A 21,430-nucleotide genomic window follows, 5' to 3' on the forward strand; every position below is an offset into this window, starting at 1 on the left:
AATAATTGCTCTGAAACTGAAATATGCTGCCCCTCAAATTAAAAAAAAAAAGGGAAGGAATCTGCATTTTTTTCAATCTTAAAGTGATATAAACAAAAAGAAAATACCCAGCCACACTGCTGTAATTAACATGCAGGATGGTAACTGGTTTATTTCCAAGTGGGAAGTAAACAGAGACATGATACAGAACCAATATATTCCAGACACACCACATCAAGCTCACACCAGCTGCGAAAGGAAGCCTACAAATGAAGCAAAAATCTTCTCCATGTTCCTCTCATCACTCATCTTGACAGCACTATCAGTCAGCCAGGTAGTTTTCTCCTTGCATTTGCATAGGCACTTTCTTTTAATGAAATCCCTGCACACTGATTGGGAGAATCTTCCTAATTACACATACTATGTTACAAGGTTATTTAGGTTACTACTTACACACTGCTAAAAGCATTTCCTTATTTTTACAGTGTTCCAGCAGCAAAAATTTTTAGGGAGTTTTTACCAAGTATTGCTTCTGAACAAATATCTCTCACTTTTATCGCCCTCAATACCTGCAAATTTTGATAATGCGTTTGAACCAGGAGCTCGTGAAAAGGAGAAAAGCCTACCCCACCTACAGACCACCAGCGAAAGGCAGCAGCAGTTATACTCAAGGACAGAGCTCCACCAGCAGCTCTTGCAAAGAATCCTAAAGCCAATTTCTGCTCTGTTAAATATTTCCAACTATCCACAATGAAAAGAAAAAAACCCCAGTGTGTACAGACATCCCCCAATTCTCCACACGCCTACGTGATGCAAAAAGGCATATTACAAATTATGAACTCTGGCAGAAGGAAAGACTGACCCATCAAGGTCTTCAGTACGTAGTTAAGATTTCCTGCTTTTTATGGAGTGGACCAACAATGGATCGCTGAGCGACGGATACCCTTACATTTCCACCACTTTCACATTTTTTTTAAGATCTATTTTTAGCTAGATCGATATTTTAAAAAACAGGATACCATGCACACAAAAAGCTCAATCTATAGCCTTTGAAAAAAAATTCTACATCCTGAAAAAACCTGCAGTCTGACGCACGTATTTTCTATCCTCGGTTTTCTTAAATTCACTCATGCACATGACTCTAAATTTAGACAGGCTGACAAAACATTTATTAATTGAAAAATCTCAGTCACAGAAGTACTTCAAATATGAGAATTATTTTCTGCATTATGCTGTCCACATTTAATGTGTATGCTACTATTCTGTCTCACTTCATTTATTTTATTACTTGTTTATACACTGTAGCTTAACAGGAGTCTCAATGTTTATTTTTTTGCTAGTGTGAAGATCTCAGCATATTCCTAGTCTTTAGAAAAGTCTGAGTCATGGTTAAGAACAACAATTTTGAAAGACCGGGCACTGTGAGTTATTCTGGAGTAAGTTACTGTCAAAGTAAGCAATATTAATCAAGTTAAACTTCAGTCCTTTAATCCAATTCAAGCCAGAATTATGCTGGTTTATAGGAATTAATATGTTTATACACTGATGTAAGTACATACTTAGACATACACACTAAGCAAACCTCATAACTCAGATCCTCATGGACTCTGGATGCCAGGGAAGATGCTAGAGCCTGTATTCTCGGGTAACGAGAGCTGAGGCACATGAGCAATTATGCAGATCGCACACGTGTGCCTTGCTGCACGCACCTGTAAACCAACAGCATCTGATGGCCAAACTCACAGTACAAAAAGAAAGTGAACATGACAGAGTTCTGCATTTACTTAAAAACAGCTGGAAAAGTCTGTAGCTCATTAGGACGTACGCAATACCAATATGTAACCATTAAAAAAACACTATGAAGTTTGGTTTGAGACTGCTAGAATTTATCCGCTGTGCTTTTGACCCACTGCTGCTAAATGATCTTGCAAACATATTCCTCCTTTCCACAAATCTCTCTCAACCCAGCACTTTTGGAATTCTGTCAATAATATACGCATACGCTGCCACTGTGACATTTCAGCTTTGACAGCTCCAGTATTATACTTTCACTGTCACTACAAAAAGAATATGCGCTGTGGAGTCTGAAGGTGCTTATATCCTTCATGATGACTTTTTGAAGCTGATGGTTTGCAGGGGACTAATTACCTTTATTTGTTTCAGAAGCCATTGCTGAGGAAATAAATGCACTTATCAGTTATAAATAAATCACCTTGTAGAACTGCATAATGTTTAAGATGAAGAATCAGTCTTTGTATATATCACATTAGCTCCGCACTAAGGAACTGAGAGAGAGATATTGTCCACCTGTGGTAAAATCTATAGCACCACTTACGCTTTACTCTTGAGTAGTGATGCACAGCAGAGCATACGATACCCAGTGCAAGTGGAATTGTTTATGGAATTGTTTAACTAATCAAACACACATGTCGGTATTTATTCATAGACTTAAGAGAAGCACATTATTTAAGCTTTTGTCCTTCACTCCAAATGAATGATTTACATTTGTTTTCTACTATTTCTGAGTCCATCCAGGAAATAATACCCTCATGTTTTCCAGAGAGTCAACTTGCCTTCATTTGGTATTCATTTGATATTTGTGAGACACTATTATGATAATTTTCCAGATTCAATCTTACTTCAAAGAGTACCTGACAACAAAGTATTTTGTCTCGGTAGAAGGCAGAAATATTTGCTAACTGCGTTTTGAAGGGAGTTCCCCTTATGGCTAATTTTCTCTCTTTTCCACGTAGGTACAGCTGCTCAGGTCTCGCAGTCACTGCCACAGCTCCCCCGAAAGGCGCCCATCCTGCACAGTGCTCCAAGGGTACCGAGACCGGGGGTAACTGTTGGACCCCACGGGCCAGAGTGCCAGAACATAACGCAGTAACACTGCACCCTCTTCTGGCCACAACACCCCTTCTGCCTCCGGGGGCTGGAACTGGGGGCTGCCAACACCCCAGGGCGGAGGCACAAAGCCCAGCCAGCAGCACCTGCTGCAGGAGCAGCAGCGGCCATCGTCCCTGTCTTCGCTGGCCCTCCGTTTCCAAAGGAAAACACACAACTTGTGAACTGCCTGCAGTGCAAGCACAAATTCATGCTGAGTTAAATTTCCAAGCTTAAATTCTGTGTTGTGGCAGAGGAGAAAGGCAAAGTCTGAATATCTCAGCAGCCCTCAACGCACGTCGCCTCTGGCAGTTCAAGACTCATTCCTGCCCGCTGCCTCACCTGCCTCTGTGCCAGCACAGCCCTCCTGCCACGTGCACAACATACAAGGGGCTAGAACAAGACCTGAAGCAACTGGATTTTTATGACAATTTTACTTGAATCCTGTAACACCTCTGGGATGCCACCGAGTGAAGACCCAAATACACACGTTAGAAATACTGCCGGGCAGGCGTCTGTGCTGCAGTCAGCAGGTGGCACCAAGGACTCACCTGCAGCTCCCAGGCTGGGACCGCCGAGCTTTTTCAAACTCCACTTTATGAAAGCTCAATCTGTATCAACCTGTGAAACAGGTTTACAGTTGCCGGTGAGGAATTATGAGCTATTATATACCACCTTCTGAAGAACAGGATCAGCCTCAAAATATTTCAGGCTAATCAACTAAAAACAGCAAGTAGGAGATAAGGGAGCATTTCTTTGCAGAATTCTTTCCCTTCCAAAGACATCTTCATCTTGCCAAAAAGTGAATGAGCTTTTAGCATTCACCCACAACCCCACAGGGCTAGAAGATGTTAGAAAGCATCAGCAGCCATAGCCCTTCTTATCTGTCTGCTTCCTATAACCACCTTAAAGAATGTTTTTTCTCCAGCTTCTTTCGATTATAGCTAGTTTAGACATCACTTTGAACAACACAGAAGACCTTTTCATACCGAAATTAAAGTCTCTTTATATCCCCATCTTGCATGAAAATTATATAATGAACTCGCATCTATTACTCTATTTTTGTGTGCTTTTATACAGGTCACACTCATAAATCAGTCTTGATCTTGTAATACAAACTTGTTCATCTCCTCCACCATCAACAAGCCTTGAAACATCTGACCACAAAGTCTTTTTTCAATTTAGTTTATAAAAAAAGAGATTCATCCAATTTATAGTTATATGCAAGAAAAAAAACACAGGAGGAACTAACACTTGTCAGTTCCGTCTGGAGAATCAGGTGACTATACAAAAAATGCTGTGTAACACAACATTTTGAATAGTTACCACATGTAGTAAGGTGGATTCCAATACCAGAGCCAAGAGATAACAAATGAAGTCATCAGAAGCAGATTCAAAACAAACAAAAGGAGATGAGCCATGCACAGTGTGCCAAGACGGCTGTGGAAGGTATAGCATCCATAGTGTCTCTCCTATGGCAAAAGCCTACATATGTTCAAAAAGCAATCAGCTATAAATGCCTGGAACAAAAATGCATGAAATTTCTTATCTCTAGCTTAGGAATTCCCAAAGATGAAAATCCTGGAGACAGGACTGGATGATGGAGGAGTACTGCTGTACATATTTACACTCCTCCACAAGCACTCACCAGGAGCCAAGGGCATGAGCGCGGGTGGGGGGCAGCAGCACCCTGCGCTTGGGGAAACTGCAGGGGGCAGGGGAAGAGCCAGGCAAACCCCCTGCATGACCAAGGTGCTTCTCCACTTCAGGGGCACTCCAGACTGACAGGGTGGCCCAGGGCTTTAGGCTTGGTATCTGAGAGGTACAAACTACTGAAGCAGATGGACCTTTGGTAACAGCCATAATGGATCATAAAAGATAAAATGAGCAACAGAGGTGCATGGCACCGATCTAATATGCTTTGAAGTGCTGGAGCAAGGAGCGGGGGAACAGACAGGTGAGGGTGTAAGGCACTTATTTTCTATGTTTATAGATGCAGCTAGTTACCTTTTAAACTCATCATGATAAAATTCAGATTTGCACGTCACCATCTCACTGGCTTGACTGTCATCACGACTCCTGACCCCGCCAAACACATAAAGCTCAGAGGCAACTCCACAGGCTACTGCCCCAAATCTGAGAATCCAAATAAGAAAAAAAAAAAAAAAAAAAAGAAATATATCAAAACCATTTCACGTATCCTTCTGAATTGTAAGCACCTAATTCAGACCATGTAAAAGAACAAAACAGCGAAGTATTTATCTCTTGAAAAAATTCTGAAGTTCCAATTGAACTATAATTTCTGGGTTTCATTTTGTATCAGGAAAGTATTGCTTGTAACATTAGGAGTCTATTTCCACATAATTAATATTTATTGTTTGGATGCTAATCTTCACTCAACCACATGTTAACTACAGGCCACCATGACTCAGAAAGACATGGTGAAATTCATAGGGCCTCTAATGAATCCCTGAAGATGGCTATCAGAAAAATCTAGTTCCCCCCTTCCATTTTCACTCACCTTCTCTCTTTCAGAGGACAGATTGCCGTCCACTGCTGAGTCCGAGGGTCATAACACTCAACAGATTCAAAGAGTTTTCCGTAGGAGCCTCCACCCATTGCATAGATTTTCTTCTTCATAGCTGCATAGCAGCCAATCTTGTAGAAAAAAGAAAAAGCACATCTAAAATTACACACAAATGCACAGTATCAAGAGCTCAAAACTGACTATATACACATACGTACACACGTATGTATTTGGGTTGCCCGTACTGCACGTCAAACCACACCACGCATAAAAATCCTTGGCCAGTTTTGTTTTGGCATACAAATAGAGAAGCTGCTCTCGTTCCATTTTGAGACTATTTGTTACAGCTTCTACTTGAAGCAAAAGGTTGAAAAAAAAAAAAATACATATATTGGCATTAACTATTAAACAATAAGTAACATATGATGTAGTTTTTACCTTTCTAACCATGGTCAAGTCTGGCTGCTTGGTCCAGGTCCGGCTGTAAATATCATAGCTCTCCATAGAGATTAGCTCCCTTTCACCGTCCTCACCTCCCAGAATATACAGAATTCCATCAATCTCTACCACACCAAAATTATGTCGTGCCTAAAGAATATCAATAAAGTCAACATTGTAAAACTTAAATTAACTGCCATTGTGAATAAATCAATACAATCTGGTTTTCAGCATATCTGCCTGCGAAGTGACATTGGTATTATGTCTGGGTTTTGTTTTGGTTTTGAATGGTGAAGCTTTAAACTCCAGAATAAAGTTATTAATTTCTTCAACTAAACAAAACAAAGGGTATTCAAAAAAGGGAGAGCAGACAAAGCAAAAGAGACCCCACAAAAATCTAAGAGAGCTTGGCCGTATTTCAGTTCGCACAGTAGTGGTCTCCATGATGAAGCTATTGCTTTCGCGTCTCTACCACAGCAAAACTTGGACCCGTTATCTGTGAAAAGGCAGCTCTTCTTTTTTGTACGTAGGAGCACAGCTACCCTCAGTTTTACTCAGATTAAGCAAGAAACTTAATGCATTCCAACTACAAACATGGCCAAAACTACAGGCTTTTGCCAATCAGAGACTTTAATCCCGTGACAAACGACACTTTGTTAATAGACACCCTATGTTGATTTAAGAAGATAAAAACACCGGTGTATTAAGGATATAGGTTTACAAATAATAAACTATTACTTTTTGATGGAATGCAAACATGAAGAAGGAAACACTAACTCAAACCAAACAAATATAAATAGCTCTCTCTGCAAGACAAGTTTTGTGTGTTGGCCAGTCCTCCGTCCATCTCTTCTGCACAGTCCAATCCTTTTGTCCATTTAAGAACTTTATTGTGTACAACACAAAGGAAATGTACGCATGTTTTTAGAAGGCCAGTATACGCAGAATATGAAGTATATTATATGACTGATTTCACGTGGGATTGCCGAAATTTTGTAGTTCAACTTTGCAGCTAGCTATTCAATGACAGTTTCATTTTTCCAGATTTGGAAGTCATTATCAGACCACAGTGTAACAAGAGGATATAAACAGAAGGCAGTCTGTACCACGATTTGAGCGTGTAAGATGCAAGTGACTGGAGATTCAGAACAAAAGGAATGCTTTGCCAAAGTAAAAAAAAAAAAAAAAGAAATCCCAACAGTTAGATAGCAATCTTGCCTCATTCATTGGCGGTAAGGAACTCCATGAATTGGTATCTGGATCATATTTCTCTCCAGAGCTTAGCGTTCCCTTGTTTTCATCCTGACCACCAAGCACAAATAAAAATCCTTCTGTAAAACAAAATGTAATGCGATCTTAAAAACAGGATTCACACTTGTACACTGAGCAAGACAACGTGACTGGTGAGCTGTTTCCTGGAAGTCACTAAAAGATTCAGACCAGTCAGAGGTCAAACTCTAGACTGGAAAAGGTAAAGCACGTATTTACACCTGGACTCAAGTCTACCACTGTAGAGTCTTCAACATATTCAGTGATGCAGCAGCTAGGATTACTTAAAACATGAAATACTCCCAGAGAGACAGATGTACCAGATTCCCACAAAATATTGTGGGAATAGTGATTTTAAGACACTCAGATGACAGGGATTTTCACAGAATAAAGTAATGTTTTGGGCAGACAAAGGGGAAGCATGAAATAACCCCAGTGCAGTCAATCTTTAAGAAAAAAATAAATTACTATAGACCGTATCTCAGATTTTGAGGCACTGGTAAGTTTTCATAATATTGACTTTACAAATACAAAGTTCCCCTTTACCTGCTGACAATACTCCATGATTGATCCTTGGAATACTCATAGGAGCAAGTTCAATCCAGAGCTGTCTATTGGGATCATAAAGAGGACACATACACCGCATCACTGAGGTTGGTTTCCGTGATCTGAACACCGGGTGGGGAGGGAACAAACAAAAACAGAAAGACAAGACAGAGCTTTACGAGTTCACTGTTAACAACTTGTGTCTGAAACTTGCTTGTTCATGATTTAATATATATTCATAAAGTGTGGCATTTCCCTGATAAGGAGAAGACCCCCAAAACCAAATATGGGTAAATTTATTGTTGTGCAGACTGGAGGCATAAAAAGCAGAAGCGCTCCATTTGTACTGGATGTGCCTGTAGCATTTTTATGAAGGAACTTTGAACAAACTAAAAGGAACTGATAGAGAGTATTAGTAACGTCTGAGTAAAGCGATCCACAAACTGACGTGCAAAACGTTATTTGAGTATTTTATTACGCTTCTATAAAGAGCAAACATCTAAGTGCTGAATTTACTGAAACAGAACAAAATCCACCCCTCTACTGCAAGGGGTACTCGAGAAAAGAAAGGCATCTCAGATGCACCAATAACGACTTTTTTTTGGAACCACAACTACTGTAAACAAAACAGTTAAAGCACACATTCATTATTTGTAATATTTATTATAGATGCTTTTCAGATCATCAGAAAAGTGTTTCTCCAATGTTCTGTGCTTATTTTGAGTGTTTATTCAGTTTAAAAAAAAAAACAAAACAGCCAACGCTTACTGAACAAACAACACGTCCTACAAGTTGAATGTCAGAAAATTATCACAAAATAACTATTTATTGCTGAATCATTCACAAAGGTATTTAAGGTGCGTCTGACCAACTTAAAAACAAACTGAAATGACAGAGTTAATAAGCCCATTAGGTTCACAAATTCTCCCCACACTGTGTTTTCAGACGTGCCATGAATGCTAGACGCTTGTATTTTTACCAGCTGTGATGACCCGTGATGCCCTTTCATACTCACACTCGTTCTTCTCCACCGACAGTCACTATACACTCCGAGTAGCCCCGGGGCTTGAAGGACGCCAGCATCGCCTCTCCCTGCTGGGGCGGCGTGAGGGGAATATTGTTGCATTCTTTGACGATCTCCCGGACCAGTGGTTCGCTCATCATCTGCTCACGTAAATACCCTGCGTCTAAGCCCGAAACCCACACTGCTGACATGACATCCTTCATGTGAACCTACAGCAAGAGATAAATGCCAGAAAATCCCCCAAACTTTACAGAACTGCATTAAGGCACTCATACATACAGATACTTCTATATTTATCAAAGACTTAAAAGACTATTTTTGATATTTGGAAGTAACAACAAAGTCTACAACACAACGTTATTAAGAAAATACATCAAGTCTTCAAAGTTTCACTACAAATGTGCTACTTCTTTCTCTCTACAAAAACAAGATTATACCATCAAATGCCAGAAAGGTACTTTTCTTCTTCATGCCTATTAAATAATAAAGACTGCAGATGATACATCATCAGCACAGCTTTCACCCCTCTACTGCAATCCCACTGTATGTATTTCTGGCAAAATTCAACTAATTCTATAAGTGCAAGATTAGCCCTGAAGGAAATGTATCTATTTTAAGTTCCCACCGATTAGAATAAACACAGCGATTTGGGCCACATTCAAAATATAAACATTTGGATGTCCTGACCTTTCTCGATTCTGAATCATGAGAAATCCACCTAATGACCGCTTCAAAGACGTATCTTTCGTTTCCGACATTGAGCTTTTCCATCGACAGCACTTCTTTCAGTTTTTGAGGAGTCAGTTCCAAGAATTCCTCTGTGCTGCTGACATCTCGAAAGTGAGTTTCCAGATACTCTGAGGCAAGGTAGTGAACATGATGCAAACAATAGTGTAGTGCAAAGTCCCGAATACCAATACAGTTCTCAGCAGCTATGCAACCTTCTAAAAACTCACAGCAGAGAGTTTTTAAGTCTGTAAGCAGCAGGAGATCAGCTGCCTGTACCACATCTTGGATAGTTTCTTCATTTAGCCTGATCTGCAAGAATTAATTTAGAAGTTATAGCTACTATCACTCATTTAATTGTTTTATGACATGTCCGCATTCATTACAGTCATTCTCAGTGGCTGAAAAACAGAGTATTAATGCCAGTGTAAGAGTTACAAGAAATTGATATGACTACTAAATGTTTATAAATTAACACAGAAATGGAAAGGCATTGGCTTGATAGAAGGTGTCAAGCAGAATTTTGTGCCTGAAGTAACCATAAAATTGCTCATCTAATCTGGGAACCTAAAATGAATTTTGCTGCAATAAATGAATAATTTTTTAAAATGCATGCCCAGAAGAGACTTTCAAACCCTATCTGCCTTTTCTTTTTCTGCTGAAAGTTAAACTCATTGAGTAATCTGGTTCCAAATAAACTGGACACACCAACTTTAGCTCCTGCTAAGCCTACTGGCACAAAGATTTGAAGGGGCATGCTGTCAGCGACAAGAGGCCGGAGAGCCAGTAAGGGAGGATGCCTGACGTACTGTAACGTTTGGTGATGGGGTCTCAATCTCCGTGCTATCAAACCAGTTCTCTTTTACAGCTGTCAAAGACTCCATGTTTTAAAGCAGGTTACTGAAGGCAGCCACAAATGTTAACAGAAGCATTTGAGATTGGGTCTCTTAAAGTCCTCCCCCACTGCACGAGAAGAGCAGAGACAGCTCCTGCAGAGCCCACTGCCTCTACTTCACAGGCACAGCCCCAGTGCCGTACATCACTTTGTGGAAGCTTTATCACAAAGCTTTAAACCTTGATAGGTTCATCTTTCAGGATGGCAGTGTTAAAACCCAGGTTATTTTGCCAAATAGTTCGATTTCCATCGAGTTTTTTTTAATACCATACCTGCCCACTGAAGATGTAATCTAGTATCTCTTTCATGATATCAACAGATATCCCTTCAAGTTCGATCTTGTACGTTGAGCCATCATCCTTTGGAGGATTATAATTCAATTTTGTTCTAAAAGAGAAAAGAAAGTAATAGCTCACAACCTGGGCATTGCTTGCTCTCAGTTTTCTGAAGAAACGAATGCTAGCTATGGATCACTTCAGCTATAACAGAGACGTCAAACCCTTACAATCTGATGTGAAAATTTTCTCTCTTGAATTAGCATGAAAAGGATGTATGTATGGTCTCTGATACTGCTCATCAGATTTCCAAACTGAACAAATGCGTTGGCCTTGCAAACTACCCATGGCATCAAAGAGCCAAAGTAATTTTTTCCCAGCTCATTCATCACAAGCATTCAAAAACTTCACTCAGAACTTCAAACAGAGCAGCACCTCTGCTGACAGATGAAACACAACAATTTGCTTTGATAAAGGTGGGAAAAAAAAAAAAACCACTTTACCGAGGAAAAAAAAAAATTACGGTGAGCCGATGTGATCAGAATATACACTGGCAGCACAAATATTTGAATTGCATTACCATTTTGTGTAGTTTACGATGTTATCAGCCTGGCTGTAACCGAACTGTGCACTCACAGCTGTAGGAAACAGCCCGCGTGCTGCTCAGTCGAGCTTTAAATATTCATCTACATCAGTGGATGCTCCACTTATGAGCAATTTCTTTAAAAATACCAGGAACAGTTTCATGTGCCTTTGAAAAGAATGGAGGGGGGCTGGGGGAAAAAGATGACGAAATAATAGTAATACAGCAGACAGGTTTGCTTTGTTAGTAGAAACACTTTTACCAAAAAAGACAACTTTAAGCGTTCGTATATTCTCAGGGTCCACCAGTCCACTGAAAACAGCCACAAGAGCTAATAAAAGATCATTTTGAACATCTTTTTTCCATGCTTCAGGCAACCAACAATACATTATATAAAAGGCCAAAAAACTTGTTTCACTGCCTCTCTCTGTGTGTATATATAGACATCTATACCACAGCACATTTAAATAAAAGCCTTTAAAAATGTTTATATATTCATTTGGATATATTCTTAGCTAGAATCATTTTCTTAACGTGAAATGCTGCAGCTTTGCTAAGCTGAAAGTGTCGCAGTCCTCCGCTGTTCAGACTCACACTAAGTAAATACATAAATAGGACTTGCAAAGGGCAGATTCTGCTTCACTTACTCATATCAAAATAAATTAGTTTCTCACAAAATAAGATATAACTCACATCAAATAAACTCCTAGTGTATAAGGAGCTATTTTTAAGTGTGAATAAGGATGGTAATTTTAGCCCTGAAGTTAATGAAACTTGTGGTCTTGTTTTCACATCGCTTTTCAATGCCAGCGAGCAGGACACTCCGGGAGACAACCTGACTCCGATGCATAAGCACAGCTGTACAAGGTCTGAAGCTAAACTGCTTCACTCTGTGTTTGTGCAGCACCTAGCACAAGTTATAATCCAAATAACAACAACAATATAATATGGATTAGGAAACTATTTCCTAATACTTGGAAGGAGATTAGAAAAATTAAGCCTGTCCAATAAGGCATGTGCTGCAATAGCTGACACTGATTTGCAACTTGTCAGACGAAAACTTTTAAACTGAATATTTCGCTCAAGCAATCCCATACAATGTGCACCTCAACTCGCGCCATCCTCACCACGAGGAATGCGCATTTTTCATGCCTACAACTCCAAACAAATGAAAGAGCATATACACACACAGTAACACGCATTTTCAACTCTAACCCAGTGCCAAGGCTTCTTTACACACACTTTCAAGCCTATCCAAGCTACCGCAATTTCAATTATGCCGTCTACACTCCAGTTTTGGGTTTCCTGGTTCGTAATGAAAGCCCCGTCCTGTTTCCTAGGATGAAACTGTTTTCTGTTAATTTAACAAAAAAAACGTGTCAAGGTTTGCAACATCTGGCCTCCTTCATCAGAAAAGAGAGACAGTCAGACGGTGCCTGTATTTCACACGTATCAGGTACCTATGAGTAGCTGGTATGGTCAAATACACAGCGGTATCCACACAGAACCCAGGTAAATCCAACGCGCAGTGGGGTTTAACACAGATGCAGGGCATATAATAGACATGATGCATGCTGGCACTAATGGGGAGATGAGGGAAAGGACTAGCGCTATTTATCACTAACTTTCATCTTAGCATCACCTATCCACACCCAAGCTAAATCACCTCATTGCGTGGACTTTACACTGACGCCTTCTGCCAACAGGAAAGTGTTGTTCAGAGTTTTTGGGTCTTATCAGACTAGATGTTCTAATTACTGTGTACTTTTTCAGGTGTCAACAGGTGTTAACCCGAAAAGAAACAAACCAACCACTGATGCAAGCCCAAAACACACACACAAAGCAGAAAAATAACTTTGAGAACAAATCGCGTGATTTCAAAGTTATAAATATTTGTATGTGGGCAAATATTCACCTTACACAAATGCATCCCCGTTCAGACTAAGCTTTGTTCCTATCATCTGTCCTGAGAAGCAGTACTTATATACATGTCACCCAACTTTAATTTGTTAGTTAATAAATTACTAGTTTATTTATTTTGGTACAAAGCAATCTGGTTTAGTGGGAGGTGCTCCTGCCCATGGCAAGGGGCTTGGAACTAGATGATCTTTAAGGTCCCTTCCAACCCAAACCGTTCTGTGGTTCTATGAAAGATTTCTGAGCTATGACACGAGAACCATTCCCAAACGGCAGCTGGAGGTATTCCTTGTCACTCATGTCAAATACTGCAGGACAGCTACTGGCTATTGGGAAGACGGAAGGAAAAAAACTGATGCAAGGACATATTATAACCAGGTTTGGGGCTGAAAAAGTTGAAGATAGAAAATCGTGAGTCTAATGTGGAAAGAAAGCTGAAGGAGCAGAAAAAAGTAGGAGGTAGGTAAGCAGAGGGCAAGGAGCCACGCCTCCTCTTGCCTCACCCAGCATCAGCTGTTACCTGCACCCACACCTCGCTGGCAAACTGAGGTCTGGGCATCCTTGTCATAACACAGCCAACAGACAGGATGAGAAAGTTTCAAAACACATTTGCTCCCAGTTCATAAAGACAGAGCGGACAACACGTTGTGAAATACTTAACCCTGGTCCTCTATCAAATTTCACTTCAGAAAAAACGTTTCTAGGTATGCTTAAGCATCTGTCAGTACCCCAGGAAGGAGGATGCTTTCTTTCCACCATGCTCTTCCTCGCGGTGATTTATTCAGCCTACAGTTTGCGTGGCAGAAAGCTGGAAGTGGCAATCAGCAACCCAAAGTGCAGAGGTGTGCCCAGGCTGCTTCGAACACATGCATGTGAGAGCTTCCTGCTCTGCACAACATTTCTAATTACTTTAAAAGCACTCTAAGAAGCCAAACCACAGCAGAGAAGGCTGCCTCAGTCTTCCTTAATTCAGCTGAAAGACCAGAACATCAAGATTTAGAAGGAAATAAAACCCCTGCTGAAAACCCATTAGCTGTGAGCAGAGCAGCTGAGATGCGTACAGAGCTGGGGGAAACAAAACAAGGCAACTTCTTTGTCCCGTTTTCTTAAGTAATTTAATTTTGAGCGTCTTGACTCCATACATGTTTTAAAATAGTTATTTCCATTTTTTAATTAAGATCATCATTGTAAGTTGAAATTGCTTCCGGTAACATGAATAAAATGTTCTATAAACGCACAACATCCACCCCAGCCTCTTGTACTGGGCCAGGGAAACTGCCTGGCACACACTACACCTTGAGCAAGTGCCATAAGAACAACTGGGTTTATGCTGTGTTTTGATGTTGTGTGTCTGTGTGACAAATTTAGAATTTGCTCTTCCACATCACTTAAGGAATACAATCCTAATGAGTCATCTCAAATGACGCTACATAAGGCAGAATGAGGAAAAAAAATCCAATACCTATTCTGTATACGCAAGCAACAACATAAGCAAGGTAAATCATTAAAACAAAAACAAGGGCTTAAGAACAAACGTTGATATTGCTAGGAGCCACAATTCACATCTAATGGCATAAAACAGATTCAAGTAATTAAAAAAAACAAACCCCAACAGATAAATTTAAGACAGCCCACAGTTCTTGTTAAAATTAAGATGGATCTTCCAACTTACCTCTCATTTTAAAAGAGAAAAAACACATAGTCGTACTTCCAAGCTTACAGCCAAGTCCCTGTGAGGGCACTGTTGTGGGACAGTTTAGGTGCACGAGAAGCACATTGAGAAAGGGTCCCTGTGTCTGAAAACTTGTTTTTCCTGCGTTTTACAGTTGACAGTTTACAGGAGAGTGAATAATAATGTAAGAAAACCCAACCCAACAAAACAACAAACAAAATGCAAATGAAAACAAATAATTCAGACTCCACCAATAAAGCTCGCTTTCCTGAGTCAGACATAATTATGTGGGAATATTTTTTATCTTTAAAACCTCTGCCTTATTTGTGAACTGTTACAAAAAAAAGATAACCCATGTATTTCCACAACGCTAACATAAAGAGAACAACAGTGTAACTCCTGGAACGCTTTAATCCTTAGAGCATTGGTATATCGGTACCCAAACAGATACAGAAAACACCTGTCTGCAAAGATTGCACCTTTGCAAATGAGAATGCTCTAGACCACGCTAACCTCAAGCAGGTTTATATTTACAGTGAACAACCATCGGAAAATCTGGGAAACAAAAGACAAGACGCTTTGTTTTTGAAGCTTTGCAACACAAAACTTTTACCTGCGCCCACGTCACCGCACTGCAAACAACGCAGTTGGCTGCCCTACTTAAGACAGCTGGAGCAGGCTGTCGGGAACAGGACTGCAGGAGGCAAAAGGGAAACACTTGTCTTTTGAAAGGAGCAGTCTTTCCAAATTAATGATTTCGCTCCAGATTAATCATAAGGGCTCGTCTACGCAAGCTTTGCCAATATTGCCACTCTGGCAAACATTAGTATTAGATTAGCAAAGCCATCCTTTCAAACCAAACAGTAATAAAAATGGGGTCTGTTGACATATCCTTTACCTGCACCGATGTTTTGGCCTTCTCCAGAGAGCATTAGCATTTTAAAATGAAGTTACACCTCCAACAAATGTTTCCAGTAAAGACATGCACCAAACCTAAAACATGCGTACAAGGATGACTCAGTCCCAAAAACGACAAGCAAGTACTTTGAGATTCTGCATCAGTAAGGAGAAAACTTAAAAATTCTGCTCTTGATGCAAACATAAGGTCGATTTAGTTTCCTCCCAATCTGGGCTTCCTTGTGTAGGTTTGAATCTTTCAAGTACAAGCTTTCCATGTTAAGTCTAATTAAATCCTACTTAGGACTGACCATTTTAATGGTGAAGTTTTTTTAATTTGTCTGCCTTTATCCCTGCAACATTTTCTCCCATGAAGGCTGGTCTTTCTGCGTGCAAAAAAACCTTAATAATCACATTATTAAACAGGTCATACACAAAAAGATGATGCAGCAGTTCACTCCGCCCACTGCCATCCTCCAAAAAGATATTTTACAACCAAATCAGAAGGTTTTCTTTGAGGTCGCACCCTGGCCTTTAGCAGCACACATAAAAGACAGGCTTCACCACACCCTGCAAAGGGTGCCAGCTCTCAGAGGATTTTGGCTATGCCTCTCCTACGTCTCTCTTCTTCAGATTATCTGTAACTTCAGGTCTAAAGGCAAAGTAGTCCACCTAACAGCTCAGCACAAAAACCTGCAGAAGTTGCTTTGCTTGGTTTAAGAGAAACAACAACTAGGAATAACTTACTTTTTTTCATAATCTGTTGGAAAGTTTAAGTCAGGCAAAAATGTAAGGCTTCCCCCTTCCCCATGAGAAAGAGAACAAAGCAATCCCTTCAGCAGCAGCCCAGGGGACATGTGCAGGGCTCATGGGCTTTGCTCAATGAAGAGCTTGTTTACCCTGAAAATCTGAAGTTACTCTGACTACACTGAGCTCATCCAGAGCTAGATTGTAATCTAAATTGGAAATCTACCCTCAACCAGCGCGTCCTGCCGAAACATGCGAGTTAGCCCTAAGTAGACAGAACACACACTTGACGAACACAGTCCTCAAGAATGGACTCTTGGAGCTTCTCAGCCGCAGTAAGCACTTGCCATTTCATTTTACTTTGGTTTTATTTTAGCCAACTTGGAAAACAAACAACCGACTGTACCAGCTGAGCTTACGAACGAGTCAAACACAAGCACCACGGATGAGTTGGGTGCTGGGCACCGATGGTTTGTGCCATGCACCTTGTACACAGTATGAAGTGCAGCTCGGCCTCATCTATGCGCGTAGGCAAGTAGACCTGGTTCAGCAGTTGGTGGTTCAGCTCTTCTCCCATGAAGCACAGATCTGTTCTGTACCTTCCTGGATTAGAAATACCTGCCCTTGGGTTTTTCTCTCTCTGTTTTTAAAAGGTGGGGAAAAAATATCGAATCCCTGTTCCTCGACGGGCAGCAGGTTAGCTCACGTGGAACACTCATCAAGGCATCTCCTTAAGTAACTAAATCTCTATCATATTTATGCCATTTTTGTGCTATGCTAGAAATGACACACAAGCTCACTCACTAAATAGACAATTCATACGATTTCCAGTCCACATCAGTTGGAAATTTAGCTTTCCACTGAACAGCAGCGTTGCACCTATTAGATAGCAAGTTGGGACTAGGACTTCCTCTGAAAAGCAAAGCTACACATTTCTGGAATACAGTTTTAAACCAAGAAATTAATTGTATCTTGCTTGAAAATATGTCTTCTTTCAGATTAACTCTGCTTTTAAACTTGTTTAAAATGCTTTTTTAGATGGAACAAGTACAGTACCATACCCATGCTGTTAAACTTAACGTTAAATATATTTAAGACATGCAATGCTGTCTGGTGTGTCTCCAATAATCCAAACATCCCTGTGACTTACTAAAATCATATTTGGAAAACACCAGTGAACCTGCTGAGAAAACTTGGCTTAATCAGGTTTTTATACCTCACTTATCTTTATAGCACATGGGAGAAATAAGCATCAGAGTCCAAGAAAGATTTTCATAATCGCTGGTAACTGTGAAGTCGAATGGACAAAATTACAAGTGCATGAGTAGTATTGTGGGACAGCTGGAAGAAGTGACGAGCACTACGCTTCTTTGGGAATCCAACCGAGGGAAGCAGCAGAACTCCGGACACACCAGGAGCTGGAGAACAGAGGTCTGCAAGACTGCCACAAAAAGCGATGGACACAGCCAAGAGGAAAAAGGAACCAGGAGTGTGGATTTCACCAGCACAAGAAGGAAGAGCCAAGAGTCTGCAATTCAGAGCACTAACCGTATCCATGAACAACAACAAGAGCTGTACTAGGCAGCTTAAAGTTGTTCAGGAGATGTAAACCACCGTGCCTGAGGATATAAACCAGCCACTAACTACACAGTATTAAGAACATATTTCCTTGATAGGCAACAGGCAATTTTGGAGCTGTCTGTAACAGTGATTTTTTTTTTTCTTGGAAATATTAAGCAGTGGCATAGATATAACACAGGAGACAAATAGGAAACTGGAGACTCCCCTATGTATAGGTAACGCTACCCTGGTACTTAGTACCAGGACGGAGAGAAAGCTTTGTACAAGAGATGATATAAGAGATCTGAACAGAGAACGATGAAACGAGTTCTTTAAAACCATTAGTTACTTTTTCATATTTGCCAGTCCACATGAGTAAGAAGTTCCTTTTGTAACTGCAGGTTCAAAGAAACAAAAAACAAAACCAAAAACACAAATCAAGAAGTCTCATCAACTCTAGAGCTTTCTCCAGACACATGAGCACCTTCAGAACAGCCCTACTCCAGCCTCAAACCACATTTTAAAGCGTGCAAGAAAAGTTATTAATAAAAAAGGTTCTTTTAATAAAAGTTTTGCCAAACAAGACAATTAATGCAGGTGTAAAGGCAAGCTACAGAGTATAAATTACCCAGACATCCCAAGCAGCTCCATCCTGCCACACCTCCTTCCACCCCAACTCGCCTCTTAGATCAGGCACGCAGATGAACTGCGTGTTTTCAGATACGAAGAAAGGCCAAGAAACTTTACCTCCAGTTCTCCTGCGTAAACAAGATGCTCTGACTTCCAGTTCTCCCCTTGCCTGACGTGTAGGAGCAGCCCGACCGTATTTTCTTACTATTTTGAGCTAGGTAAGAGCCTTATTGCTTCCTCCCTTCAGGCCACCTTTAGGGGCTTGTTGGAGCAGGAATATAATTAACAACTCCCCATTCAAGCCCGGTATAATGATTTTTAAATCCCTTTTTAAGCCGTAAGCTTTTAACATACCTGTATCACTGTTGCCCCTCAACTACTCATCCAAACATAACACGCATCCAAACACAAAAACAGCTTTAAAAGTCTGGAAGCAAACTCTGGCCCGATTTGTTCCTGACTTTCTACTGCCAGGGCAGCCTGTAAAGCTCCCAGGAGACTGCCAGAAACAAACTTCTCATAAAAAATCCTTGAAGATGACATGGCTTTAGAACCTCCTTGATAAAGCAGCTACCATAACACTGCCCTGCACGCCCAGGGAAGAGGGAGCGAGACCTGGCACAAGCACAGCGCGATTCGGCTAAACGAGAACTGAGAGCACAGGGTCCTGACAACAAATACCTCCCAGCTTCAGCAGTGGTTTGTATTCGTGACTTCAGCACCAGTCCCAAATAGAAAAAGTTTTACAACACTATAAAAGCTGTCTATAAATGTCAATAAAAACCAAACGAGTATTAGGAAATAAGCAGCAGAAGCTACTGGCACGCATTGGCGTCTACCTCACCTTGCTCTACAATACTTATTGTCTAACAAGGGTAACAAAAACTGCCAAGTCGCACCTTTTCAGCGCCCGGCAGAACAGACATCCCATCGCGCTTTCCGCACCAGCACCCAGGGATGCTCACTGACACACTTACACACGGACGACGTCTCAGCAGGCTGAGACCGTTTCACAACTCAGAACGCTCCAAGTGCCAGGAGACAGGAAAGTACAGAAATTCAGTGACGAGGGACGCGTCCCACCACATCTCCACGGAAGTCTCTTTCGGCACTGGCAGAGAGGTTACGGTTTTGTGTCTCTGCAAGGGTCCTACATGGCCTGCAATGTTTTAGGGATGTCAGAAGGTTCAACAGTGCAAGTGAGAAGATACAAATGCTGGCAGGTTATTTCTGACCAAAACCAATTTACAAGAAGCATAGCTATTAACAAGTAAATGGAAAATAATGACCTTAATTCTACATTTTTATTTTTGTTTGGATATATTATGCTTATCTGGAAAAAGATGAAAATATGGTTACCAGTCCATTACTAAGTTAGAAAAGCCTTGGGGAACGGTATAGAATACATACGCCCATCTGTAATCGCATCACACAGATGTGTGAAAACAAAACTTGCTGAGACAACAGAAACATCTTAATTTAGTTTCTAATACAGCAGCACAATCCCTGCGTAACAACATTAAGATCATCTAAGAATCTGAGCTTAAGTACCCCCTTTGTTTAGGTAGTTCCCACATGCTCCCTGCGATACAGGCAAGCAGACAGTAAGCTCGCAAAATATTAGGAGCTGCAAGTTTCAGCTGGCCAAGAACGACTCATGCCAGACAGTGACAGATCTGTTCAGATGAGAACATCTGCTGCTGCTGCTGAGGATACCAGGCATACTTGGACCAAGTCTATCCTATAAAAGGTTTGCGGATATATGCTACAATTTACACCAAACTTACCCGTGCAAGCACGGTTTATTCTGGTAAAAGCACTCTTACACCACCATAACTTACCCTAGGCTGACAAACTAAATAAGTTAAACCAGGGCAACTGAATCGTATCTACGCTACGGCAACTGCCAGGACAAAAAGTGCTTAAAAAAATACAGTGCAGGCTTCTAGCTGATTTATTACAGAAGAGGAAATCAAGAGCTAACATGGCTCGAATTTAACTTCTCCGGGATGCACAGCAACATCACTTTGAGCCAAACCACACTGTGTCCTACAGCAGTCTCTTCCTGAGGAATCCTCCTTTTCTCAGGCTCAGGAACATACCATAAGGTGTTAGAGATATGCAGGAAGACTCCTGTGTTTTGTAAATGACAAGATTTGCTCCAGGGGCACACAGAGGGATTAGATAAACCTCTACATATCCAGCAATTCTGTAGGAATTCACACAACTGCCCCAGACCTCACTGTCCTCGGAGAGCTACACGCAACTTGGCATTAAGCAGTTGAGGCAAGACCTCAAGAATCAAACTAGCACAAAAATTAAATGTCTTACTGGTCCCACAGGCTAAAAGTTTATTCATGAAACAGGTATATTTTTTTTCTGTCCTTGCAGAAGCTACCCTACAGACAAGAAAGGCAGATGGGCCCCATGACACCAGTAACACTTCTGGGCATTTTTGCATCCCCTTCACATCTTTCATCCTCTCCCCGCTGAAGCTGCCATTTTTGAGCTGCGTGGAGAATCCAGTTGCCAAATACCTAGAGGGAAGCCACATCACTACAATTTACAAGTGTCCTACTCATAACCAGTCAGCCAAACAGCTTCCATGCAAAACTAAAAAACAGGTAACGCTCCTCTCTCTGTGGCTGCACAAATCCTTCAGCACACACAGACTCTGCTCACACCCAACCACCCCCTCAGAAAGTCCATGCCTACTTATTTTCCTACTCACACCCTAAACTAAGCACTCATGCAAACCCTACACAGCTTCTCAACTCGCCCACCAACTTGCCCACAGCCACAATACATAATGATAGAGAAAACACCACGTCAACCCGTACTTCCACTGACTGCTCCACT

General features: G+C 41.0%; 1 protein-coding gene across 3 annotated transcripts in view; it reads right to left on the reverse strand.

The window, feature by feature from the left end:
* GAN (gigaxonin) overlaps nucleotides 1-21,430 on the reverse strand; it is a 42,216-nt gene that overhangs the window by 17,690 nt on the left and 3,096 nt on the right. For 2 of the 3 annotated variants that reach the window (XR_012586471.1, XM_074582842.1), the window contains exons 2-9: nucleotides 10,563-10,677; nucleotides 9,357-9,707; nucleotides 8,661-8,878; nucleotides 7,646-7,767; nucleotides 7,049-7,161; nucleotides 5,831-5,980; nucleotides 5,387-5,523; nucleotides 4,873-5,001 (exon numbers count right to left, since the gene is read on the reverse strand). Coding sequence is in view for 2 of the 3 variants with exons in the window: in XM_074582842.1 (XP_074438943.1) it covers nucleotides 4,873-5,001; nucleotides 5,387-5,523; nucleotides 5,831-5,980; nucleotides 7,049-7,161; nucleotides 7,646-7,767; nucleotides 8,661-8,878; nucleotides 9,357-9,707; nucleotides 10,563-10,677 (1,335 nt within the window). In the remaining variant the exon portion in view is untranslated. Of the gene's footprint in view, nucleotides 1-4,872; nucleotides 5,002-5,386; nucleotides 5,524-5,830; nucleotides 5,981-7,048; nucleotides 7,162-7,645; nucleotides 7,768-8,660; nucleotides 8,879-9,356; nucleotides 9,708-10,562; nucleotides 10,678-21,430 lie in introns of those variants that run through there. The other variant, XM_074582844.1, reaches the window with a different exon arrangement.

The sequence above is a fragment of the Larus michahellis genome, chromosome 4, assembly GCF_964199755.1.
Source record: "Larus michahellis chromosome 4, bLarMic1.1, whole genome shotgun sequence".
NCBI lineage: Eukaryota > Metazoa > Chordata > Aves > Charadriiformes > Laridae > Larus > Larus michahellis.